The sequence below is a fragment of the Vanellus vanellus genome (assembly GCF_965231255.1).
Source record: "Vanellus vanellus genome assembly, chromosome: 1".
NCBI lineage: Eukaryota > Metazoa > Chordata > Aves > Charadriiformes > Charadriidae > Vanellus > Vanellus vanellus.
The window spans coordinates 222,051,900-222,073,669 of record NC_138905.1 but is presented as its reverse complement, the minus strand read 5'-3'; the positions used below and the strand labels follow the sequence as shown (position 1 = coordinate 222,073,669).

General features: G+C 61.3%; 1 protein-coding gene across 1 annotated transcript in view; it reads right to left on the bottom strand.

Moving 5' to 3' along the window:
- Positions 1–4,909: 4,909 nt before the first annotated feature.
- CLPB (ClpB family mitochondrial disaggregase) overlaps positions 4,910–21,770 on the bottom strand; it is a 96,620-nt gene continuing 79,759 nt past the window's right edge. Inside the window, exons 9-16 of the mRNA XM_082482009.1 lie at positions 20,080–20,135; positions 15,855–15,899; positions 12,095–12,256; positions 11,583–11,739; positions 7,503–7,576; positions 6,563–6,682; positions 5,979–6,083; positions 4,910–5,237 (exon numbers count right to left, since the gene is read on the bottom strand). Coding sequence (XP_082338135.1) covers positions 4,986–5,237; positions 5,979–6,083; positions 6,563–6,682; positions 7,503–7,576; positions 11,583–11,739; positions 12,095–12,256; positions 15,855–15,899; positions 20,080–20,135 — 971 coding nt within the window. The 3' untranslated portion in view covers positions 4,910–4,985. The remainder of the gene's footprint in view (positions 5,238–5,978; positions 6,084–6,562; positions 6,683–7,502; positions 7,577–11,582; positions 11,740–12,094; positions 12,257–15,854; positions 15,900–20,079; positions 20,136–21,770) is intronic.

Here is a 21,770-nt window from a genome sequence, read left to right as displayed (position 1 = left end):
CATCCCATCCCATCCCCATCCCATCTCCATCCCATCCCACCCCATCCCATCCCATCCCATCCCATCCCATCCCATCCCATCCCATCCCATCCCATCCCATCCCATCCCATCCCATCCTATCCCATCCCATCCCATCCCATCCCCATCCCATCCCATCCCCATCCCCATCCCATCCCATCCCATCCCATCCCATCCCATCCCATCCCATCCCATCCCATCCCATCCCCATCCCCACCCATCCCATCCCCATGCCATCCCCATCCCCATCCCCATCCCATCCCATCCCATCCCATCCCATCCCATCCCATCCCCATCCCCACCCATCCCATCCCCATCCCATCCCATCCCCATCCCCATCCCTATCCCATCCCATCCCCATCCCCAACCCCAGGGGGTCCCAGTGCAGCCCCCCCCATGGCAGAGCTGGGTCGGAGGTTCCCCCTTTCCCCCCCCATCCTGGGGGTCTCTGGGGCGGCTCATCGCAGGAGTGGGGGGAGTGGGTGCCCCATGGGGGGGGGGAGCCGGGGGGTGCGTGGGGTGCTCTCCCCTCCCCATCCTCCGGGGGGGTTCTGCTCCCCCCCGCCCCCCCCCAACCCCCCAATTTCCCGCTCGGATGAATTTCAAAGCCCCCCCCACCCCCCCCACTGTGCCCCCCTCCAGGAAAGGCTCTGCCCCTTTCAACGGCCCGGGGGGGGGGCGGTGGGATTTGGGGAGGATTTAGGGAGGATTGAGGACATTTTCAAGACAAACACTTTCACTAAAGAGGATTTAAAAGTCTAATTATGCCCCACTCAGGGCTTTGTGCCCTCGGCCCGGGGGGGGGGGTGTCACCGCCCCCCCAGTGGGCTCCAGCCCCCCTTGGGGGGGGGGTGGGGGGAAAGGCCGGATCCTGCCCGGGTCCTGCGGGACCGTCACTGCCCATGGGGCTCGGCAGGGCCGGGGGGGTCCCCACCGCCTCCTGCTGGTCTGGGGGCTGCCCAGGGCCTCCCCTGCCCCACGTCCTGCCCCACATCCCACTCCATGTCCTGCCTCATGTCCTGCCCCATCTCCTGCCCCCATCCTGCCCCGCATCCTGCCCCACATCCCACTCCATCCCCTGCCCCATTTCCTGCCCCGTGTCCTGCCCTGTGTCCTGCTCCACGTTCTGCCCCATCTCCTGCCCCACATCCCGCCCCACATCCCGCAGAGGTCCCCCCCGCTCGGGGCCGAGCTCCCCTCTCCGGTAAGAGCCCTCTCTCTCCGGGTGCCCCCAATGCCACCGGGGTGGGCCCAGACCGGGGCCCGTCGCTGGCGTGGGACCCTGGGGACCCCCAGGTGTGTGGGGGGGGGGGGGCAGGGGCTGGTGGGTGCCCCCCACCCGCGCCCACCCCAGCTGCGCCGGCCGAGCGGGCAGGTTGCTAAACAAGTTAATTAGATCACGGAGCTGGAGGCTGGCGGCTGAGCGAGAGCCCCGACTGTCAGGCTGCTGGAGTTGTGAAAAAGTTAATTCAATTAAGTTTTCCCTCTAAACTAATTAGGCAGCAATCTGCCACGCAAGGAGCTGCTGCTATTGCTACCCAGAGCCAGGGGCAGAACGGGGCGGGGGTGGGGGGGGGGATGAGGGGAGTGAAGGGGGGAGGGGAGCGGGAGGGGGACATGGGGGAGGAGCGGGGTGGGGTGGGGGGGCTGGGGGGAGACCCCCCCACCATATCCCCACGGCTCCCGTGGGAGCCGGGGCGCCGACGTGGGGGATCCCTCCTCATCTTGGTGGGTGAAGGAAGGTGGGTGCTGGCGGCAGCGGCACCCGCTTGTCCCCAGCATCGCCCCATAGGGTGGGGGCACAGGCTGACCCCCCCGAAATAGGTGGCAATGGCAGTGGGGAGGGCTGGGCACAGCGGAGGAGCCGGGGACAGGGACCCCCACCCCTCCACCACTGAGGAGTCGGGATCCCCATCCCTCCGTCCTCGAGGAACCGGGGACTGGGACCCCCCGTCTCTCCATCCCACCGGGCTCTGGAGGACCATCCGAGGGCCGTGTCCGTGTGCCCCGGTGGGTTGGGGCCCCTCTGGAGCGGGGGGGGCTGTTGGGACCCCCCTCTAATGGGACCCCCTTTGGGCACAGCCTGGGTGTCGCGCACAGCTCGAGTCCCAGCTTTGTCGGGGTTGTTGACCAGGCGCAGCCGGTGCCCCAACGGCAGCACCCGCGGCACCGTCCCGCACCCTGTCCGGGCTGTGCCACCCCATGGGAACCCCCAGGTTTTGCACCGGGTGCAGGGGGGTCCCGATAGGTCCCGTCCCCGCTGCCGCCAGGGCCCAACGGTGCCGGAGGCCTCCGGCCGCCACCACCGCTTTGTTCCCGGTGACAAAGCCCCGAGCCGGGGCCGCACCGAGGCCCCTCCGCTCGCTGGAGCTCGCCTGCCCCTAATCGAATTAGGAGCCCGGCACGGGGCTGAAGGCTGGCGGTAATTGAATTTCCCCCGTCACAGCCTGATGTTTCTCCCCTCCGGATTCTGCCTCCCGTTTATTGTTCCCGGCCCGGCCGCGGTGGCACATTTATTTGATCTGTCAGAGGGAGCCCTTTCACCCGCTGCTGTTTGCTCAGCGGACGGCGGCACCGCGCCTCCAGCACAATTAAAAACAAATAAAACCATCGGGGAGGGTCCCGTGTGCCCCCCCCAGCGCTGCCCCGGCCGGGATTGCTGCCGCCGCTGCCAGCGGGGCCCTGGTGGCTGCGATCCCTGGGGGGGGCTGGCACGGCACGGCACGGCACGGAACGGCATGGGACAGCACGGCACAGCACGGCACACCATGGCACGGCACGGCACACCACGCCTGGCCATGGGCTCCCCACTCTCCCCGTGTCCCAGCCGGCAGCTCCAGGCTGGGCCGGTCCCGGCACACCCCCGATAGCCCCGGCACCGGGTGCCCCCAGCCCGGCGGTGTCGGCGTGGGGGGGTGTTGGTGCCGTGGCACCCGGGGCACAGAGAGAATCTGCTGTCACCCCTGGGGTCCGCTGCGGCGTCACGCTGGTGGGGTTGGTGACAGCCGCCCCCGCCACGGCGGCGGCCGAACCTCCTCCCGGTTCTCCCGTGGGAGCAAATCCCAATTTCAAGAGGGTGATGGGAAACTCGGAAACCCTTTCAGGGGAGGAGAACGCCGCTCTGACCATCCCGCGGGTCACCCCGAGGGGCTCGTAATGGCCAAATCCCGCTGCCGCAGAGCACCGCTCCCCCTCCGGCCGGTCTCCGGCGCCACCGCCAGCCCCCGCGTCCCAGCGCCAGGGTGGGAAGGGGCTCGTCCCGCTCCATCGCCCACCCCCGGGCAGCCCATGGTGGGGGGGGTTGAGAGGAGCAGGACACCCATGGACCTCCATGGGATGGGGCAGCTCCTTTTGCCGTCCCGGCAGTGCCGTTTTGGCACAGCTTTTCTCCCTTTTTCCAGATTTTCTCCCCCCTCTCCTCGCTCACATCCCCGTCAGCGTCGCCAAATTAAGCCCGGCGGCAGGGACAGGCGACAGGGAGGGGACGGCGGGTGGAGGCAGCCCCCTCCCACCCCAAAAAACCTTCACGTTTTCCCTAGGAAACGAGTGGCAGCGCCAAAACTAAACCGCCGGCACATCCCGGCAGCGCCAGCGGGGACGCTCGGGCAGGGGCACCCCACGTTGTGGCTTTGCCGTGTCGGACGGGGACCCCGGCAGGTCGCTGCCCCCACCGCAGCCGCGACTTACGGCTTATTAATTGGGGATTTGGGTGATTTGGTTTGATTTCCTCCTGCATTTCACCTCCTGCTCTCCACAACCGCCCCTGCGACGTGTCACCGGCCGGAGGAGTCGGTGGCGTCGGTCTCTCCCGGCTCCTCGCCCGGCGGGGTGACGGCGGTGACCCAGCACGGCTCAGAGCTGGATGAAGTTGGAAGAATCAGGAGGATTTCCCCCCAAAACCCACCATTGCCCCGCAGGGATATGTTGGGGGGCTCTGCCCTCCGCACGGGGACCCTCCGCCCTGGGGCCGTCCCCCCAAAGCCGCTCACGGGGGACACCCTCACCCCTGGGACCCCCCATCCCCGTTCCGACTGCGGGGGGCCAGTGACAGCCCCCGGCCACCAGCCAGCCCCGGGGACCCGCAGCATCAGTCCCGGCAGAGCTCATGGAACCCGTCAGAGCGAAACCTCCCGGGTACAAAGAGGCGGAAAAAATGCGATTCTGCCCGGTGAGAGCCACCGCAATTTGTCTGGGTTGGGGACCTTTGCTCCAGCCCCGACAGCGGGGGGACGACCCGGGCGGAGATATTAAATATTTCCCCGAGATATTAACTATTTCCCGGAGGCGCGTCGGAAGAACAGCAGCCAGGAGGATTCAGCGATGGGTCTGGGCTGTGCCGGCGGCATTCGCGGCTCCCAGCGACGAGCAGGAGACGCAGGAGACCCCCGGGGATGCGTCCTGCCCACGGGCCACCCCGCCGCCGCTCTGCCCGTCCTGCCGGGCGCAGAAGGTGGGATGCGCACACCGCGTTTATTGCAGCAAATAAAGAGAAACGGGCAAAATACAGAGGGAGAGCGCCGGGTGGCTTTTGAAATCAATCCGTCATCGCACACTCGTCCCCTGTCCCACCCCCTCCCGGCCGCAGCCCGACCCTCCCCAACCATCCTCCGCTGCAGGGAAGGACAAATCCACCCCCAGCCGGACCCCCCCCGGCTCCCCTACGGTCTGAAATCTGCTTTCCCCTTTCACAAAAAGCTCCGACACCTTCTCCCGCACCCCCGGACCCTCCACCCGGACGTCCCCAAACGGCAGCGCGGCACCTCACCGCCGGCAGCCGCCGCTCCAGCCCCCTGGCGCCCACCCCACAGCGACCTGACGCAGGCAGACGGGGTGGCCGGAGCACGGCTCTGCCCCCGCCGGCCCTCACCGCGGCGGCCACATCGCACACTCCGAGTCTCGGGGCATTTTATTGTCAACCCGCGCCGGCCGCGGCGCCCTGCGGGCTCCCAGGAGCGCTCGTCCGCTGCCTACAAGAAGTAGGCGATGTTTTCCGGGTTCAGAGGCGCCTGGATGTCCAGTTTTCGGGATTTGCTGTCTTTCTCCACTATCTCCAACCGCAGCGTCGGCATCTTTGCTTTCTCGGCTCCAGGGGAAGAGCTGTCCTGGGTTTTCAGCAGCTGCTTGTCCGAGTCCTCCACCGTGATCCTCAAGGTGCAGCCCCTGGGCAGCAGCTCCTGCTCGTAGGCAGCTGCCAGCTGGTTCACCACGCGCCGCTCCACCTGCGGAGGGGAAACCAGCTCCCGTCCGGAACCCGATGGGAGCAGCCTCCCGGGGAGCCGGGGCAGCTCTCCAACCCCCCCTCGGGCAGCGCAGGGTCCCAGAACCTCCTGCGCATCCTTCGTGTTCCCCGTCTCTCCCTGGATGTACGGGCTGCGCCGTTTCCTCCCGCAGACCACGAACATAGAACCGTGGAAGGGTTTGGGTGGGAAGGGATCTTGCAGACCACCCAGTGCCACCCCCTGCCCTGGGCAGGGCCACCTCCCCCCAGCCCAGGGTGCTCCCAGCCCCGTCCAACCCGGCCTTGAACCCCTCCAGGGATGGGGCAGCCACAGCTTCTCGGGGCACCCTGTGCCAGGGGCTCACCGCCCCCACAGCCCACAAGTTCTTCCTCACATCTCATCCCAATCTCCCCTCTGTCAGTGTCAAACCATTCCCCCTCGTCCCACGGCTCCCCTCCCTGACCCAGAGTCCCCCCCAGCTCTCCTGGAGCCCCTTTAGGCACTGGAAGGGGCTCGCAGGTCTCCCTGGAGCCTTCTCTTCTCCAGGCTGACCCCCCCACCTCTCCCAGCCTGTCCTCCCAGCAGAGGGGCTCCAGCCCTCACAGCATCTCCCCTCGGGAGCTGTGGGGACCCCCCCTGCGTGCGCGGACCCGAGCAATAACCCCCTCCCGGCTCTCCCCGTGCAGAGCAGGGCTGGAGGCGATGCCGTGGGCTTCACCCGTGCTCCGTCCTTGGCTTTACCTCGTGTTTGATGGAGCGGGCGCCGTAGTGCAGGTTGTAGCCGTCAGCCAGCACGTCCATGACCTCCCTGTCCCACAGCAGCGTGATGTTGTGCCTCGCCTTGGCCTGCCGGGTGAGGAAGAGGAGGACGAGTTACCAACGCCTTCCAGCACTCCCGGCACGCTGTTCCTTGAGCGGCGGGGACACGGCGGGCAGCGCGGCGGGGTGCGAGCGTCCCTGGGCCAAGGAGAAAAGGACCGGGCCAGACCCACCAAAGCAAGCGGTCCCCGAAATCCTATTTCACACCCCACCCCCCCCCCCCCCGGATAGCTCAGATGCATAAAGCCCAATTAGACAAATCACATCTCTGAACGTGGCCCCGAAGCTCATCCCTGCCCCAGCACAGGAGGACCCGTCCCCCACCGTCCCAAGAGGTCCCCCCCTGCCCCGAGCGGGGCCCCCTCCTGCTGAACGGTGCGTGAGACGGCGGTAAAGGGGAGCAGTTGCTCTGTGCCCACATCGGGAGGGCGAAGGCTTGGGCAGGGGCTTCCCCCGGCTCGCACGTCGCTTGAGAAGTCACCTCTAAAGCCATGGATGGTTTTTACCTTCTTGGCCCAAAAATTCAGCTCCTTGTTGACAAGCTGGATGAGCTCCGAGTGGCAAAAAGGCAGAAAGTAGACGATCTCATTGATCCTCCCCAGGAACTCGTCTCGTCTGAAGTGGGCCTGCGGGGACGAGGGGTGACGGTCAGCGGGGACGGGGTTGGTGACCCCGGCAGGTCCCGGGACTGAGTCTCGGGTGAGCGGGAGCAGCTCCGAGCACGGCTTGGGGGAGGAATTAATTCCTCTGGAGACGGCAGGAGGAACCAGAAAGGGACTTCTCCCGCGGGGGAAGCCCAGCCCCAGCCTCTTCTGCCGACCGCTCCTGCCCCAGTCTCTTCCAGTAACACCCCTCGCTGCCCTCCGGCTCTCCCGGTTCTGAGGCTCCGATCTGAGCCTCCCGCCGGGAGGACGAATTCTGGGCGTGAATTCTCCAATTCCGGGCGAGCAGCGCCCCGAAGGGCTTCAGAAACATCTTAAAGAAACTCGGTGTCATGGGGAGGTGTGGCTGCGCTCAGGCTCTCCCGGCCCCTCTGCGGCAGCGCTGAGCGCGGAGGTTCCCGGTGGGTTCTCAAGACCCCTCTGGACCCCCCACCTCACCCCCCCCCCCCGCCCTCCGCCTCCTCGTCACGCTCTCCCCCTGACCCCGGGAGAGCAGAGAACCCCCAAAATCCCACCGCGGCCCTTCCCGCCCCACGTCCCCCTCTCGCCCCGCGCGGCCGCTCTCGTGCAAGAGCCCAGGGGTGGAGAAGAAGCCCTTCTTCATTTCTGCTGAGCTCTGACCTTACTTCTTAGCGGCTGAAAATTAAAAAACAACGAGGCGATGTCACTTCTCTCCCTCCCAGCCGGGGGACAGCTGGTGAGGAGTACGGTGGATATTGCCTCAAACGACCAAAGCTGAGGATACCTCAAACACTAAACACGAAAAAACCCCCATCATCCGTACCTTCAGGATGGGGCGAATCACCTTCTCCTTGAACTGCCTGGAGATGGTTATCTTTTCGGTGCCCTGGACGTCCTCTGGAAGAGGGGAGGAGAGGAGGGGTCAGTGGGTGACGTGGGTGACGTGGGCTGCTCTCCCGCCGGCCGCAGGACGGGTCCGCGGTGCCTTCGGCCGGGAGCAAAGCCCACCTCGGAGCCTGTTGGCGGCACAGCTCCGGCCGGAGTCAACTTCCCTGGGCTGACCGCAGGCGGAGCCGGGGTCCGGCTGTTTGCCCGGCCCCACGGGGGGTCTCCCCGTCTGCCGCCCACCCGCACTCTCCTCTTTGCCTTTACCGCCTCGTTTCTTCCTCCGCCCCTCACGCCTTTGCCTCCACGCGCTGTTTTAACGCGAGGATGCTCAGAGGGAGATCACAGCCTCCCAGAGTGGTCAGGGTGGGAAGGGCCCTCTGGAGCCCCCCCAGTGCCACCCCCCGCCAGAGCAGGGGCACCTCCAGCAGTGGCACAGGACACCTCCAGGCGGGTTTGGAGTGGCTCCAGAGGGGGAGACTCCCCCCCTCTCTGGGCAGCTGTGCCAGTGCTCTGCCGCCCCCACAGGAGAGAAGTCCCTCCTCAGGTTGGGATGGGACTTCCTGTGCTCCAGTTTGTGCCCGTTCCCTCTTGTCCTGTCACTGGGCACCACTGAACAAAGACCATTCCCATCCCCCGGCACCCGCCCTTGAAGGATTTATCAGCGTTGAGGAGATCCCCCCTCAGCCTTCTCCTCTCCAGACTGAACAGCCCCACGGCCCTCAGCCTCTCCTCAGCACAGAGATGCTCCAGTCCCCTCCTCATCTCCGCAGCCCTTTGCTGGACCCTCTCCAGCAGTTCCCTGTCCTTCCTGACCCGGGGAGCCCCGAACTGGGCACAGTGCTCCAGATGTGGCCTCCCCGGGGCAGAGCAGAGGGGGAGGATGACCTCCCTCCACCTGCTGGCCACGCTCTGCTTGATGCCCCCCAGGATGCCATTGGCCTTCTTGGCCACCAGGGCACATCGCTGGCTCGTGGGCACCCTGTTGTCCCCCAGGACTCCCCGGTCCCTTTCACAGAGCTGCTCTCCAGCAGGTCAGCCCCCAACCTCTACTGCTGCGTGGGGTTGTTCCTCCCCAGGTGCAGTGCCCCACACTTGCCCCTGTTGAACTCCATTGGGTTCCTCTTCACCCAACTCTCCAGCCTGTCCAGGTCACGCTGGATGGCGGCACAGCCTTCTGGTGTGTCAGCCACCCCTCCCAGTTTTGTGTCATCAGCAAACGTGCTGATGGGACACTCCATCCCTTCATCCATGTCATTGATGGATATATTGAACAGGAATCAGATCCCTCGCAGCCAAGGCGCTCCGGGGTCGGATCCTGACGTGCAGGGCGGTGGAGAAAGACCTACACTGGGTGCTGGTGCCCTCCCCGGCTTGGCACCATCGCACCCGCAGCCGCGGCAGAAGGGGCTGTCGGGCTCTGCAGGACCAACACCGGTGCCGGCACGCAGCCAAGCAGTGCCGTGTGCTCCAAAATCACCGTCTTCTCCTTCCCCCCCCTGTGGCCGACGCGAGGACACCGGTGTTTGGCGGGGAGCTCGCTGGGCAGCGCGGGGGAGAGGGACGGCGCAGCGCGGCCGCCCGGTGTTATCGGCGCAGTGGGTGCGCGTCTTCGGTTGTACGGATTTGGCCCGTTTCACTTTTCTGTTTTCTGCCAAAGGACACCACCGGGTTTCTGCACAAGTCACGGGCTCCTTCTGGGAGAGCCGAGCTGCAGGAGGCAGAAGAGCCCGAGCTGCCCCCGGTATCCGCGTTTGCCGCCTGCGCTATCCCCCGCTTTCCCCCCGCGGCCGCAGAGACGCCGCGGAAGCGGCTCCCTCCCTCCCTCCACCTGTCCATTTATCTGCCCAGCCCGGCACCGACGCTGCCCTCCCGGTCCCCAGGAGGATCTCCGAGGCAAAGAGCTGAGTAAATTGCGAGGAGCTCCACGAAACTCACTGGAGGGCCGGCTCCCGAGCCGCAGCGCCTTTTCCGGCGACGCTCACCGCAGCCGCCTTGCCGTGCAGGTCTAGAAATTAAAATTCAATGCTTTCCTCATTTCGCAGGAAAGCGTTTGGCATTTCAAAATGTTATTCTTGAAAGTTCAGTTGCCGGCGTGCTGTGTCCTTTACCTAGCTTGATCGAGGTTTAAAGATTCTGAATTAAGCCAGCTGTGCCATCCACTTCTCGAAATAAAAAAGGAAGAGACAGCGAGAAAGAAGCTGGAAAATATATTTAACGCCAAAACCCAGCGATTTTTCCTGCTCCCAGGGAGGCGATGCTGTGGCTCCCGGGCACGCCGCGCGCCACAGCTGCCAGGTACCCTACGGAAGATGTATGTCCAGACATTTAAGACCATAAAAGGGTCTTAAAAAAAAACCCCAACTGATGAGATTTTTGGGACCGGTGAGGAATGGAGGGATGGAGCCGCCGCTCGCAGCTGCCCGGTGACCCGCAGGCGGAGCAGCCCACGGCCCAGACGGTGCGTCCCCGTGGCAGCGTCTGTGCGCACAAACCGCAGCGCCTTTTGGAGGAGGAGGAGGCTGAGGGGAGACCTCATCACTCTCTACAACTACTTGAAAGGACACTGTAGAGAGGTTGGTGCTGGTCTCTTCTCACAGGCCATTAATGGCAGAACAAGAGGGAATGGCTTCAAGCTCCAACAGGGTAGGTTTAGACTGAACATTAGGAAAGAATTTTTCCCAGAAAGGGTGGTTGGGCATTGGAATAGACTGCCCAGGGAGGTGGTGGAGTCACCATCCCCGGATGAGTTTAAGAGACGTTTAGATGTGGTGTTGGGGGATATGGTGTAGGGGAGAACTTTGTAGAGTAGGGTAGGTGGTTGGACTCGATGATCCCAAGGGTCTCTTCCAACCCAGATAATTTTATGATTCTAGGATTCTACAGAGCCAGAGGAGACGTCCCCTGGTGCAGGCATGGCCGTCTCTCCGTCTGTCTGTCCATCCCTCCTGGGCACAGCACAGACCTACCAGCACTGGGGCTTCCTGGTGCCACCAGTTACCACCAGCTGCCCGGTGGAGGCACATAAACTGGGACTGTGCTGCCTTCAGTGGAGTTTAGTTCAGATCTCAGAGGCTGCCCCTGCCCTGCTCAATTCTCCTTTCATTACCGGATTCACGTTTTTGGAAAATTTTCTGCAGGACCCTGATGTGCGGGTCCAGGGCCCCCGTTCCAAGGAGAAATGAAATTCATAGTATCACAGAATGGTTTAGGTTGGAAGGGACCTTGAAGATCATTTAGTCCACCTCCCTGCGCTGGGCAGGGCCCCCTCCCCCCAGCCCAGGTCGCTCCCAGCCCCGTCCAACCTGGCCTTGAACACCTCCAGGGATGGGGCAGCCACAGCTCCTCGGGGCACCCTGCGCCAGGGGCTCACTGCCCGCACAGCCCACAAGTTCTTCCTCACATCTCCTCTCAATCTCCCCTCTGTCAGTGTCAAACCGTTCCCCCTCATCCCACGGCTCCCCTCCCTGACCCAGAGTCCCCCCCCAGATCTCCTGGAGCCCCTTTAGGCACTGGAAGGGGCTCGGAGGTCTCCGCGGAGCCTTCTCTTCTCCAGGCTGACCCCCCCACCTCTCCCCGCCTGTCCTCCCAGCAGAGAGGCTCCAGCGATATAAACCTGTCTCCAAAGACAGAGCTCGAGGAGGTGACCTCGAAGAGCGAGGCTCTCAGACCAGGAGGTACCAGGGAGGGAGACTGGGGCTGTGGGACTTCTCAGCCACAGGTCACCCTAGGAGGCGGCGGCACGACTTCCCAGGCACACGCGCACACAAAGACCCGGCAGCGCTTTCCCCTCCGGCAGAGGAGCCCCCCCGAGGCTTCCCCACAGCCGTGGGGCCGGGAGGACACGTCAGCGCAGGGGTGGCCATGGGGGCGAGAGCCCAGAGGCACCGAAGGGTCTGGTGCTCCCCCTGGCAGAGGGACGGCTGAGCTGGTGTCCAGTGGAACGAGAGGGAGCGGCCGGGTCAGGAAGGAGGCAGATGCTTTTGGGATTTGGAGTAAGACATTGGAAGACCAGTACCTAAGTTCTCTGCGATCCTGTTCTTGCTCATCTCCAGGGCCTCTTGCCGGAGCTGCAGAGCGTGCTGGGCGATCTCGTCGCTCGCCACGTTGGAGGTCATGATAAAGATGGCATCTTTGCAGTCAATGGTCTTCCCCTTCCCATCCGTCAGTCTGCCCTGCAACAACAGCCAGCGACACGAGCAGCGTCAGCACGTTGTTCCTCCCCGGGCGCAGTGCCCCACACTTGCCCTGGTTGAATTTCATTGGGTTCCTCTCCGCCCAACTCTCCAGCCTGTCCAGGCCAAGTACGATGTCATTTATTCCAGCAGGAGACCTCAGCATCACCCTGTTTCCTGACATCAAAACGGAGAAGAGGCTGACTGGTTGGGTGGCGTATTTTTGGAAGGGACTCTTGATCTGGAGCATTTCAGCTCCGCTCTGGGACATCTCCTGCAGCCGATGTCCCTAGCACCGCTCAGTCACCTTCCAAAGGGCCCCTGGGCAAGCTCTGACCCCGAAACGCGGCTTTACCTCATCGAACAACTGCAGCATGATGGTGAGGACGTCTGGGTGGGCTTTGTCAACCTCGTCAAAGAGCACCACTGCATTGGGGCACTGCCTCAGCTTTTTGGTGAGCTGCCCGCCCTCCTCGTGGCCCACGTAGCCCGGCGGAGAGCCGATAAACTTGGCGACCTAGGAGGAGGCAAGAGGAGATGTGAACGCTGACTCGTGGGGAACGGAGCCCTCTTGGTACCGAGCAGCTCAGCAGGCGGCCAGGACGCTTCGCTGCTGAAAAATCCAGTCCTATCATCCTTGTGATGTCTACCGCACCCCAAAATCAGCTCAATCAGCAGCAATTTGGCAAAACGCAGCTGGGCGGCTGCTGAGCAATGAGCTGTCCCACAGCTTTAACCGGCGGAGTCCGCAGGCGCTGCCCCGGGCAGGCGGACGGGCACCACCGCCGCTTTTCTAAGGAGTGCCCGAGCGACCCGTCTCAGCTCTCCGAGACCTATTTCCATCTCCTTCAGCCTTTCTGAGAGCAAGAATTCAAAGAATTGTGAGTGGCGGGTGGCTCCGGCGGGGAAGCGAAGCTTGGGAAGGGGCCACGAGGGAAGCATTTTTCCTGTGTCAATAACCCACTTCGCTACTTGACATCAAGATTTTCTAAATGCGGTTTAAAAATTTAGAAGACTATTTAGAAGAATATTTTTGACAATAAAAACGTTTCGGTAAAAATGACAAGCGCTTTTTGACGTACAGCTTGGAGCGTTTTCAAGCGACCGGGGTCTGTGGGAGCGCCTTTAGGTGTATAAAAGTTGAAAAGAATAACATCGTCAGTTTGTTAATTCTCTGTGGATCTCCGGGACGCTGGACATGCAGAGTCAGCGGCCGGCTGGTCGTATGGGAAGCAGAAGGAATTCGTGGAGCAAAATCCCAAATCCTCATAAAACAAAGACATTTCCTCTCCTTAACCCAGGACAAGGAAGCAGCCGAGCTGAGTCTGTCATGGTCTCAGCGTGGGTGAATGACAAAAGCCGCCTGTGCCGATGAGCACCCAACTTCTGCAGCGCAGGAGAGACATGGAGCTGGTGGAGCGGGGCCAGAGGAGGCCCCGGAGCTGCTGGGAGGGCTGGAGCCCCTCTGCTGGGAGGACAGGCTGGGAGAGGTGGGGGGGTCAGCCTGGAGAAGAGAAGGCTCCAGGGAGACCTCCGAGCCCCTTCCAGTGCCTAAAGGGGCTCCGGGAGAGCTGGGGGGGGACTCTGGGTCAGGGAGGGGAGCCGTGGGACGAGGGGGAATGGCTTCAAACTGGAAGAAAGTAGATTTGGATGAGATCTGAGAAAGAAATTCTCTCCTGTGGGGGCGGTGAGCCCCTGGCGCGGGGTGCCCCGAGGAGCTGTGGCTGCCCCATCCCTGGAGGTGTTCAAGGCCGGGTTGGACGGGGCTTGGGGCAACCTGGGCTGGGGGGAGGTGGCCCTGCCCGGGGCAGGGGGTGGGACTCGATCTTCAAGGTCCCTTCCCACCCAAACCACCCTGTAATTCCATGATTCTCCCATTCAAATGGCTCCTTGTGCGGAGCAATAGGATCGGGTGCCCGGGCAGAGCTGCGATGGCCCCTCCCCGAGCACCGCTGCTCCCACGGCCACCGTAGGGAGGCGAGGGGGGTCCCGCTGGCTCGGGAACACGAGCGCAGAGATCAGCCCACGGCAGCTAATTCCTTGCGTTCGTTCGGCAGCGCTCGGGGCTGCGTGAGGCTCCCCAGGCTCCTTCCAAGGATGCCGTCTCCCGGGCTGACCTCCCGATCCTCGTTTACTTGAGAAATCTATATTGCTCTCGCCGGGATTCTCTACTTGATTCCTTCCCTTTGCTCTGCCTCTTGTCTTTGTCAGGGCGCGGTGTTTTATATCTTACGTTTATACTGCTACTCCTAACTCCTCTCTCTGTACCGAATCATCAACACGGCTTTATTTTTATCTGTTTTTCACTCCCACGCTGTAGGACCCCACCGCAACCCATCTCTTGGGACAGCCGCCAGCACGTCTTTCTCCTCCCGCACCCCTTCACTTCTCTGCTTCCGATAAAATAACACATTTTCTGGACCTTTCGTAGCCCCGGCCCATCCGGGGGTTCTGCAGCTCCCGAGGACGATGCTGAAGCTGCCGCTGCCTCGAGACCCAGACTGGCAACACCTTGTCACAGCCCTTGTCACAGCCCGGCACGCCGAGCGCGAGGGTCTGCCCGCAGCCCTTCGGCGGCAAGAAATGCCAAAAAAACCCCCAACGGTACTCCCATCCTGCAGCCGCCCCTCTGAGCTCCTCCCCAGCACCTTCCTCATCCTCTTCAAGACCTTCAAGACCTTCAAGACCCCGTCTCCCCCAGGTCCCAGCCAGCGCCTCCTCCTCCTCCTCCTCCTTCTTCCCCGTCTCCCCAAAGCAGCGCAGCAGCTCCGATGTTTACGGGGACGAACCTCAGATCCCGCACGGGACAAGTGGCTTTGTCAGGGCCGGTTAATGGTTGGATGTGATGATCTTAAAGGTCCCTTCCAACCTCAGCGATTCTATGATTCTATGATACCTCATCCCACGCTTTCTGCTTTTTTTGGGAGCACCTCACCGATGGCATCAATTAAAAACACAAGGCCATTAAAAGAAAAATATTATGAACGCTCTCAGCCAGGACCTTGCTGCTTTTTGGGGAGACAGAGCCCTCCAAAGGGATTTAGCCCCCCCCCCCCAGCTCTGGGGGTGACACTGCTGAGTTGTCCCACCTCTCCTGTGGCACCAGGATGGGGCTCTGCACCACCACAGCCTCCCAGAGTGGTCAGGGTGGGAAGGGCCCTCTGGAGCCCCTCCAGTGCCACCCCCGCCAGAGCAGGGGCACCTCCAGCAGTGGCACAGGACACCTCCAGGTGGGTTTGGAATGGCTCCCGAGGGGGAGACTCCCCCCCTCTCTGGGCAGCTGTGCCAGTGCTCTGCCGCCCGCACAGGAGAGAAGTCCCTCCTCAGGTTCAGATGGAACTGCCCATGGTCACGTTTGTGCCCGTTCCCTCTTGTCCTGTCACTGGGCACCACTGAACAAAGACCATTCCCATCCCCCGGCACCCGCCCTTGAAGGATTTATCAGCGTTGAGGAGATCCCCCTCAGCCTTCTCCTCTCCAGACTGAACAGCCCCACGGCCCTCAGCCCCTCCTCAGCAGAGAGATGCTCCAGTCCCCTCCTCATCTCCGCAGCCCTTTGCTGGGCCCTCTCCAGCACTTCCCTGTCCTTCCTGACCCGGGGAGCCCCGAACTGGGCACAGTGCTCCAGATGTGGCCTCCCCGGGGCAGAGCAGAGGGGGAGGATGACCTCCCTCCACCTGCTGGCCACGCTCTGCTTGATGCCCCCCAGGATGCCATTGGCCTTCTTGGCCACCAGGGCACATCGCTGGCTTGTGGGCACCCTGTTGGCCATCCTGTTGGTCCTGTCCTAATTTGTATTTTTAAGCCAAATTGCTTTTTCGGCTGGCATTTCCCATATTGCTGTTTACCGTGCAGCCCGGAGCCGCTGCTCTCTGACAGACCCAACTGTCCATTTTCCGGAGAAGGCGGAAGGAATTCGGGCAGGCGCTGGATGCCGCTGCCAGGGCGAGATGGGAGACGCTTGTTGCCTTCAGCGGCAGCAAGGGAACGATGCTCAGCACCGCCCAGGACAGGGACCGAACGCGGGGGAATGAGGGCACTGGCAGGATTTGGTTAAATTACCCATTAACCTCAAAGCCGCAGCCTTTGGGAGCGGAGACAGCCCATTTCCTCACCTCGTGCCTCTCCTGGAACTCCGACATGTCCAGTCTGATGAAACCCTGCAAGAGAAAGACATTCTTAACCCGATATTCGATTAATGTGCTCAAAGCTTCGCTGCACCCAGACGGCTCCCCCAGAGCCGGGCGGGCGGCCGGCGGCACACAACGCTCGGCCCTTCCCGAGGACCGCCGGCACCGCAGCGGCCGCGTCCACCACGAAACGCTGCGGGTCATTCGGGGGAAGATGACTGGGGGTTCTCCGGGAGAGCCCGAGCCGCACAGATGGGACTGGAACGGCAGCTCGCAATTTGCGAGGTAAAATGGGCATTACTGCGGTTCAGCTTTTCAGAAATAAATCACAGGAAGAACGTGACGCCCCTCTGTAAAGATAAAATCCAAAGCAAAGCCATAAAGGGGAGGTGAACTGGCGTCGTGGGGGATCGGCACAAAGAGGCGATACTGCTGGAGAATTTACAGCTGCCACCCGAGCTCCCCTTTGCAGCTGAAAAACTGATGATTCACTGCAGACACCGAATTTCTCGGGCTTGCAGCTCTCAGCTAGTGCCTACGAGAGGGGAGGGGAGGGGAGGGGAAGGGAAGGGAAGGGAAGGGAAGGGAAGGGAAGGGAAGGGAAGGGAAGGGAAGGGAAGGGGAGGGGAGGGGAGGGAGGGGAGGGAAGGGAAGGGAAGGGAAGGGAAGGGAAGGGAAGGGAAGGGAAGGGAAGGGAAGGGAAGGGAAGGGAAGGGAAGGGAAGGGAAGGGAAGGGAAGGGGAAGGAAGGGAAGGGAAGGGAAGGGAAGGGAAGGGAAGGGAAGGGGAAGGGGAAGGGAAGGGAAGGGAAGGGAAGGGAAGGGAAGGGAAGGGAAGGGGAAGGGAAGGGAAGGGAAGGAAGGGAAGGGAAGGGAAGGGAAGGGAAGGGAAGGGAAGGGAAGGGAAGGGAAGGGAAGGGAAGGGGAAGGGAAGGGAAGGGAAGGGAAGGGAAGGGAAGGGAAGGGAAGGGAAGGGAAGGGAAGGGAAGGGAAGGGAAGGGAAGGGAAGGGAAGGGAAGGGAAGGGAAGGGAAGGGAAGGGAAGGGAAGGGAAGGGAAGGGAAGGGAAGGGAAGGGAAGGGAAGGGAGAAGAGAAGGAGAAGGAAGGGAAGGGAAGAGAAGAGAAGAGGAAGAGAAGAGGAAGAGAAGAGATAGAGAAGAGAAGAGAAGAGAAGAGAAGAGAGAAGAGAAGAGAAGAGAAGAGAAGAGAAGAAGAGAGAGAAGAGAAGAGAAGAAGAAGAGAAGAGAAGAGAAGAAGAGAAGAGAAGAAGAGAGAAGAGAAGAGAAGAGAGAAGAGAAAGAGAAGAGAAAGAAGAGAAGAGAAGAGAAGAGAAGAGAAGAAAGAAGAAAGAAAGAGAAAGAAAGAAAAAAGAAAAAAAGAAAAAAGAAAAAGAAAAGAAAAAATAATAAAAAGAAAAAATAATAAAAGAAAAAAAGAAAAAGAAAAAAAGAAAAGAAAAGAGAGAAAAAGAAAAGAAGAAAAGAAAAGAGAGAAAAGAAAGAGAAGAAAAGAAGAAAAAGAAGAAAGAAAAGAAAAGAAAAGAAAAGAAAGAGAAGAAGAAAGAAAAGAAAAGAAAAGAAAGAGAAGAAAAGAAAAGAAAAGATGGAGTGTTTCGGTTGGAAGGGACCTGCAGTGACCATGTAGTCCCAACTGCCCGAGAAGGCGGTGAGCCTGAACCCCCCCCAGGTGGGCACTCCCCGGACATGTCAGCCCCCCGAGCCTGCGCCGCCCAGCAGGACTGGGCAGGCCAGAGACCCTCAGGGGCTGGTTCCAAACGTGCCACCACGGGTACTGGGTACTGTCCCCCAGCGAGAGCCAGAGAGCCCCTGGGAGGCGCGAAGGGAGGCGGGAGGATGCTCCGAGCGGGACGGAGAGCAGGTACTGTGCAGAGGGACAATGGCTGTGTGCGCATCTCACCCGGACACGTCTACACAGCACATGGGGATCATGGAATCACAGAAGGGTTTGGGTGGGAAGGGACATTGAAGATCATCGAGTTCCAACCCCTGCCCTGGGCAGGGCCACCTCCCCCCAGCCCAGGTCGCTCCCAGCCCCGTCCAACCCGGCCTTGAACACCTCCAGGGATGGGGCAGCCACAGCTCCTCGGGGCACCCTGCGCCAGGGGCTCACCACCTGCAGTCAAGAACTTCTTCCTCAGATCTCATCTCAATCTGCCCTCTTCCAGTCTGAAGCCATTCCCCCTCGTCCTATCTCTACATGCCCCTGTAAGAAGTCCCTCTCCAGCTCTCCTGGAGCCCCTTCAGGCACCGGAATGCTGAGGTCTGAGTGTGGGCGCTGAGAAAGGGCTTCTGCTGCGTTAAGGTGACCCCGAGAAGGTCCCCGTCTGCGTTAGCGGTATATTCAAATTGTACAAACGTAACTGGATTTACCGGCGCCTTGCGCTCCCGCCTGGGCGCTGCTGTCACTGTGACACCCTCTGCTGTGAACGGATTTTTTTTTTTTTTTTTTCTGGCATCCCTCACTACCAACACTGTACATCGTCAGAAGGGTAAATAAAACTCTCAAAATGCGTTTTACGTGTCCCTGGCCGCGTCACTCGCAGCGCGGCGCCCGTGCGGACGGGGGGGAGACGGCGGCTTTGATTTCACGCTCCGCTTCTCAGCGCCGGATCGTCGGGGACGCGAAGCGCAGGAGCCGTCGGTGGGGTTCAGTTCCTTATCCACTTGGCGGCTTTGAGCGAAGGGGGGTGAGAATTACTTCCAGGCGGTGGTGGCTTAGCAAGGGGGCAGTTCTGGGGCGTCTTAAGATTTTAAAACACCGAGGGTTTAAAGCTCCCCAATCCCTGTCTAAGCCTCTGCCCGCCCTCGGGATGTGCCCCGCTCCCGAGGACAGGGGACGGAGCCGGGAGAAGGAGGGAAATCCAGCAGAGCTGCCCCATGCGCCCACACGAGAGTCAGTCCTCTGCCCCACCGTCCTCCGGCGGCGAAGGGACACGAGATGAAATGACACACGGAATCGCGGAACGGCCGCGGGCACAGGGACCCCCGGAAGTCATCTGGTCCAAGCCCCCGGCTCCAGCAGGACCACCTCGGGCCAGTTGCCCAGGACCACCCCCCGGCGATGGGCAGAGGGAAGATCAAAAGTAAAAACAGCGCTATAAAAAAAAAAAAAAAGGCTGTTCTGGTTTCTTTCCCTCATCCTTCCGTAATTGCCTTCCAGAAGCAATAAATCCCGTCTCCCGCGTCTCGAGCGTCTCTCCATCCCCGACTCCCGCACCGGAGCCGCTCTGCGCCCGCCCAAAAACAGGACGGAGAAATCAGCTGAACGCCGCACGTTGTGTGGGTGCCGCAATGGGCACAAAGCGGCGTTCCGCTGCTAACGAAGGGGCTCGGCCGGCGGTGCTGTAACGAGCGGTGGCGGGGGCGGGGGGGGGGGGACACCAGCTGCAGGGACGGTTATGGGGGTGCAGGAATTCTCAGGAACCGATGGATTAAGAAAGGAAAACCGGTCACCGTCCTGTTCCCGGAGAGGCTGGAAGGGGAGGAGAGGAGCGCTGGCAGCGGGTCAGAGCCCGGCTCCGCTCGGCTTCTGCCGGCCGTTTGCTGGGACGCCGGTGGGATGCTCCTCGGTGTGCACGCTGCCGGGCTCAGACCCCGCTTTCATACACCTCGCTCTGCCCCGTTTCAATATTTTGCAGGGAAATGTGACTGTTTTGGATTAAAATCTGTCCTAAACTGACCTCAACTCTTACCAGCTCCCCCCCCCCCCCAAACACCAGCGCTTCACAGCGGAGTGGCACAGGCGGCAGATCCTCCTGCTGTCCTCCGTCCCTTGGGAGTTCATGGCAGCGCTGTCTTGGTTTGGTGCCCCTCGGCATCACCCGGGATCAGAAAAGCTCCGGGCTCCTTGTGCGCTGCCAAACATCCCAACCGTTAGCTCTGAAACGGAATAATCACGGCCGGGTTGGACGGGGCTGGGAGCAGCCCGGGCTGGGGGGAGGTGGCCCTGAGCATGGCAGCGGGTTGGGATCTTCAAGATCCAAAGGGATTGGAATCTTCAAGATCCAAAGGGATCTTCAAGGTCCCTTCCCACCCAATCCCTTCTGCGATTCCATGATTCTCTTCCACGGATGAATTCCGCCTGCTGCGGCACAGCCAGGCAAAGCCCAACAACGACCCCCACCAAGAACCGAACCCGCCCCCGGTCAGTGAGAGCACCCGGACGGCAAACGGCGACGGGAAGCGGCGTTACCTTTTTGACATCCTTATGGATGTATTTGGCCGTCTGCTTGGCCAGCTCCGTTTTACCTGTTCCAAAGAAGAAAAGACTTGTGTTAAAGCAGGCTCGTCCCCCCTCCGTCCGTCCGCCCGTCCGTCCGTCAGCGGTGCTGCCGCCGGGGCTGGCACCCCCCCGTAACCCATACGCAGGTTTTTTTCTGCGAAGGCAGTGGTGGGAAGAGGGATGCCCGGGATGACACCCAGCCGAGGGCGCTGGGCAGCAGGGAAGGGTTTGGGCAGGAGAGCGGCATCGCCGCCCCGGCTGCGTCGTTCCGAATAGCCGATTCTTAGACCATGGGCAGAGAGATCTCTAATTTGGTTTTTCCCACAAAAACCTGCGGTGAGTCCACTTCTTCTGCTACATTTACTCTCAGTGTTCTCAGTTTCACGCGCGACGCCTTTTACTCTCCAGATAAAGGATTTCAGGGAATTGGGACGTTCTTTCTTCGATTTATACCTGACAGGGCCGAACACACGCTGCGGCTCAGGAGATGCCGGATCCCGTCCTCCCAACCTGTCCCTTCAGCGAAAAGCCTCCTTAAACAGGGTGGGAAAAATCCCCGGCTCGGCCGGAGCCCGCAACGCCGGAGCTTCCCTGCTGCCGCCCGCTGGGCTTATTTGGTTTATTGGGGGGGAAAACGTGGCAGATTTCGGCTGCCGGCGTTACCAGCGAAGGCGAGGCGCTGCCTGTCGCCGCCCCGGAGGATGCTCCGTGGGGTAACACCCGCGTGAAGCCCGTCCGCCGTCCGCACCGCGCGTGTATCCACTTTATATCGGGCAAACGAACACTCTGGCACGCCGGAGCAGGGAGCGGGCAGACGGGTATGCCGGAAACAACTGTTCTACGTGAAAAAATGGTGTCTTAAAAACCAAACTAGCTTGAAAAAAACCAAACAAACCCCAAAAGGACAGGCTTACTGCCTTACTGGAGTATGACACATCTGCCCCGGCCCCAGGCGGTGACGACAGCCTTGGTGGGAGGATTTGGGATCTCTGAATTAGATCACCACAAAAAAGGCTGAAAAAAAAAAAAAAAAACAACCCCAAACGGGAATTCTCCGCCGTGCCGGGAAGGCTGCTCCGGCTCATCAACCAACCCCCTGCCAAAATTCAGCGTCTCCTTCCGGTCCCAGCTGTGCTGTAGCGCGGATCCCAGCGCGTACGCACGTGGGGGGGGTGCGCAGGTACTGTGGGTACGGCCGTATACACAAATGGGTCTTTAAAGTGCTCAACTGCGGTGGGCATCTGCTGAAACCTACTGCAGACACGTCGGGTACTTTCGTTTGCACGTATTTGGGCTTTCAGATTGCCGTCACATCACGACCTATATAAAACATCCATTTGCTACGATAAAACTCTCCGCTGCTTCGCTTTCTTATTTCCATATTCATTTTTACGGCTGTAAAAGAAGCCAAAAACCCCCCCCGGAAACACAGGGGAGTTGGAGAGCTGATGATTTCCGCTACTGAGCCTTCAGCCCCGCCGTAAGCAGCGCACCGAAACCTCAAACCCATTCCGTACTGGTTTTATACAGCTTTAGAGCACTCCCTTTGGAGTTAAGGTGCGACCTGCTGCAGCCGTCCTCCAGTGCAGCCCATTGCCTTAACCCCTCCGGCACCGGCGCCTTTCCCGCACCACGGGAGCCAGCGGCCGCGGGAGAAGCGC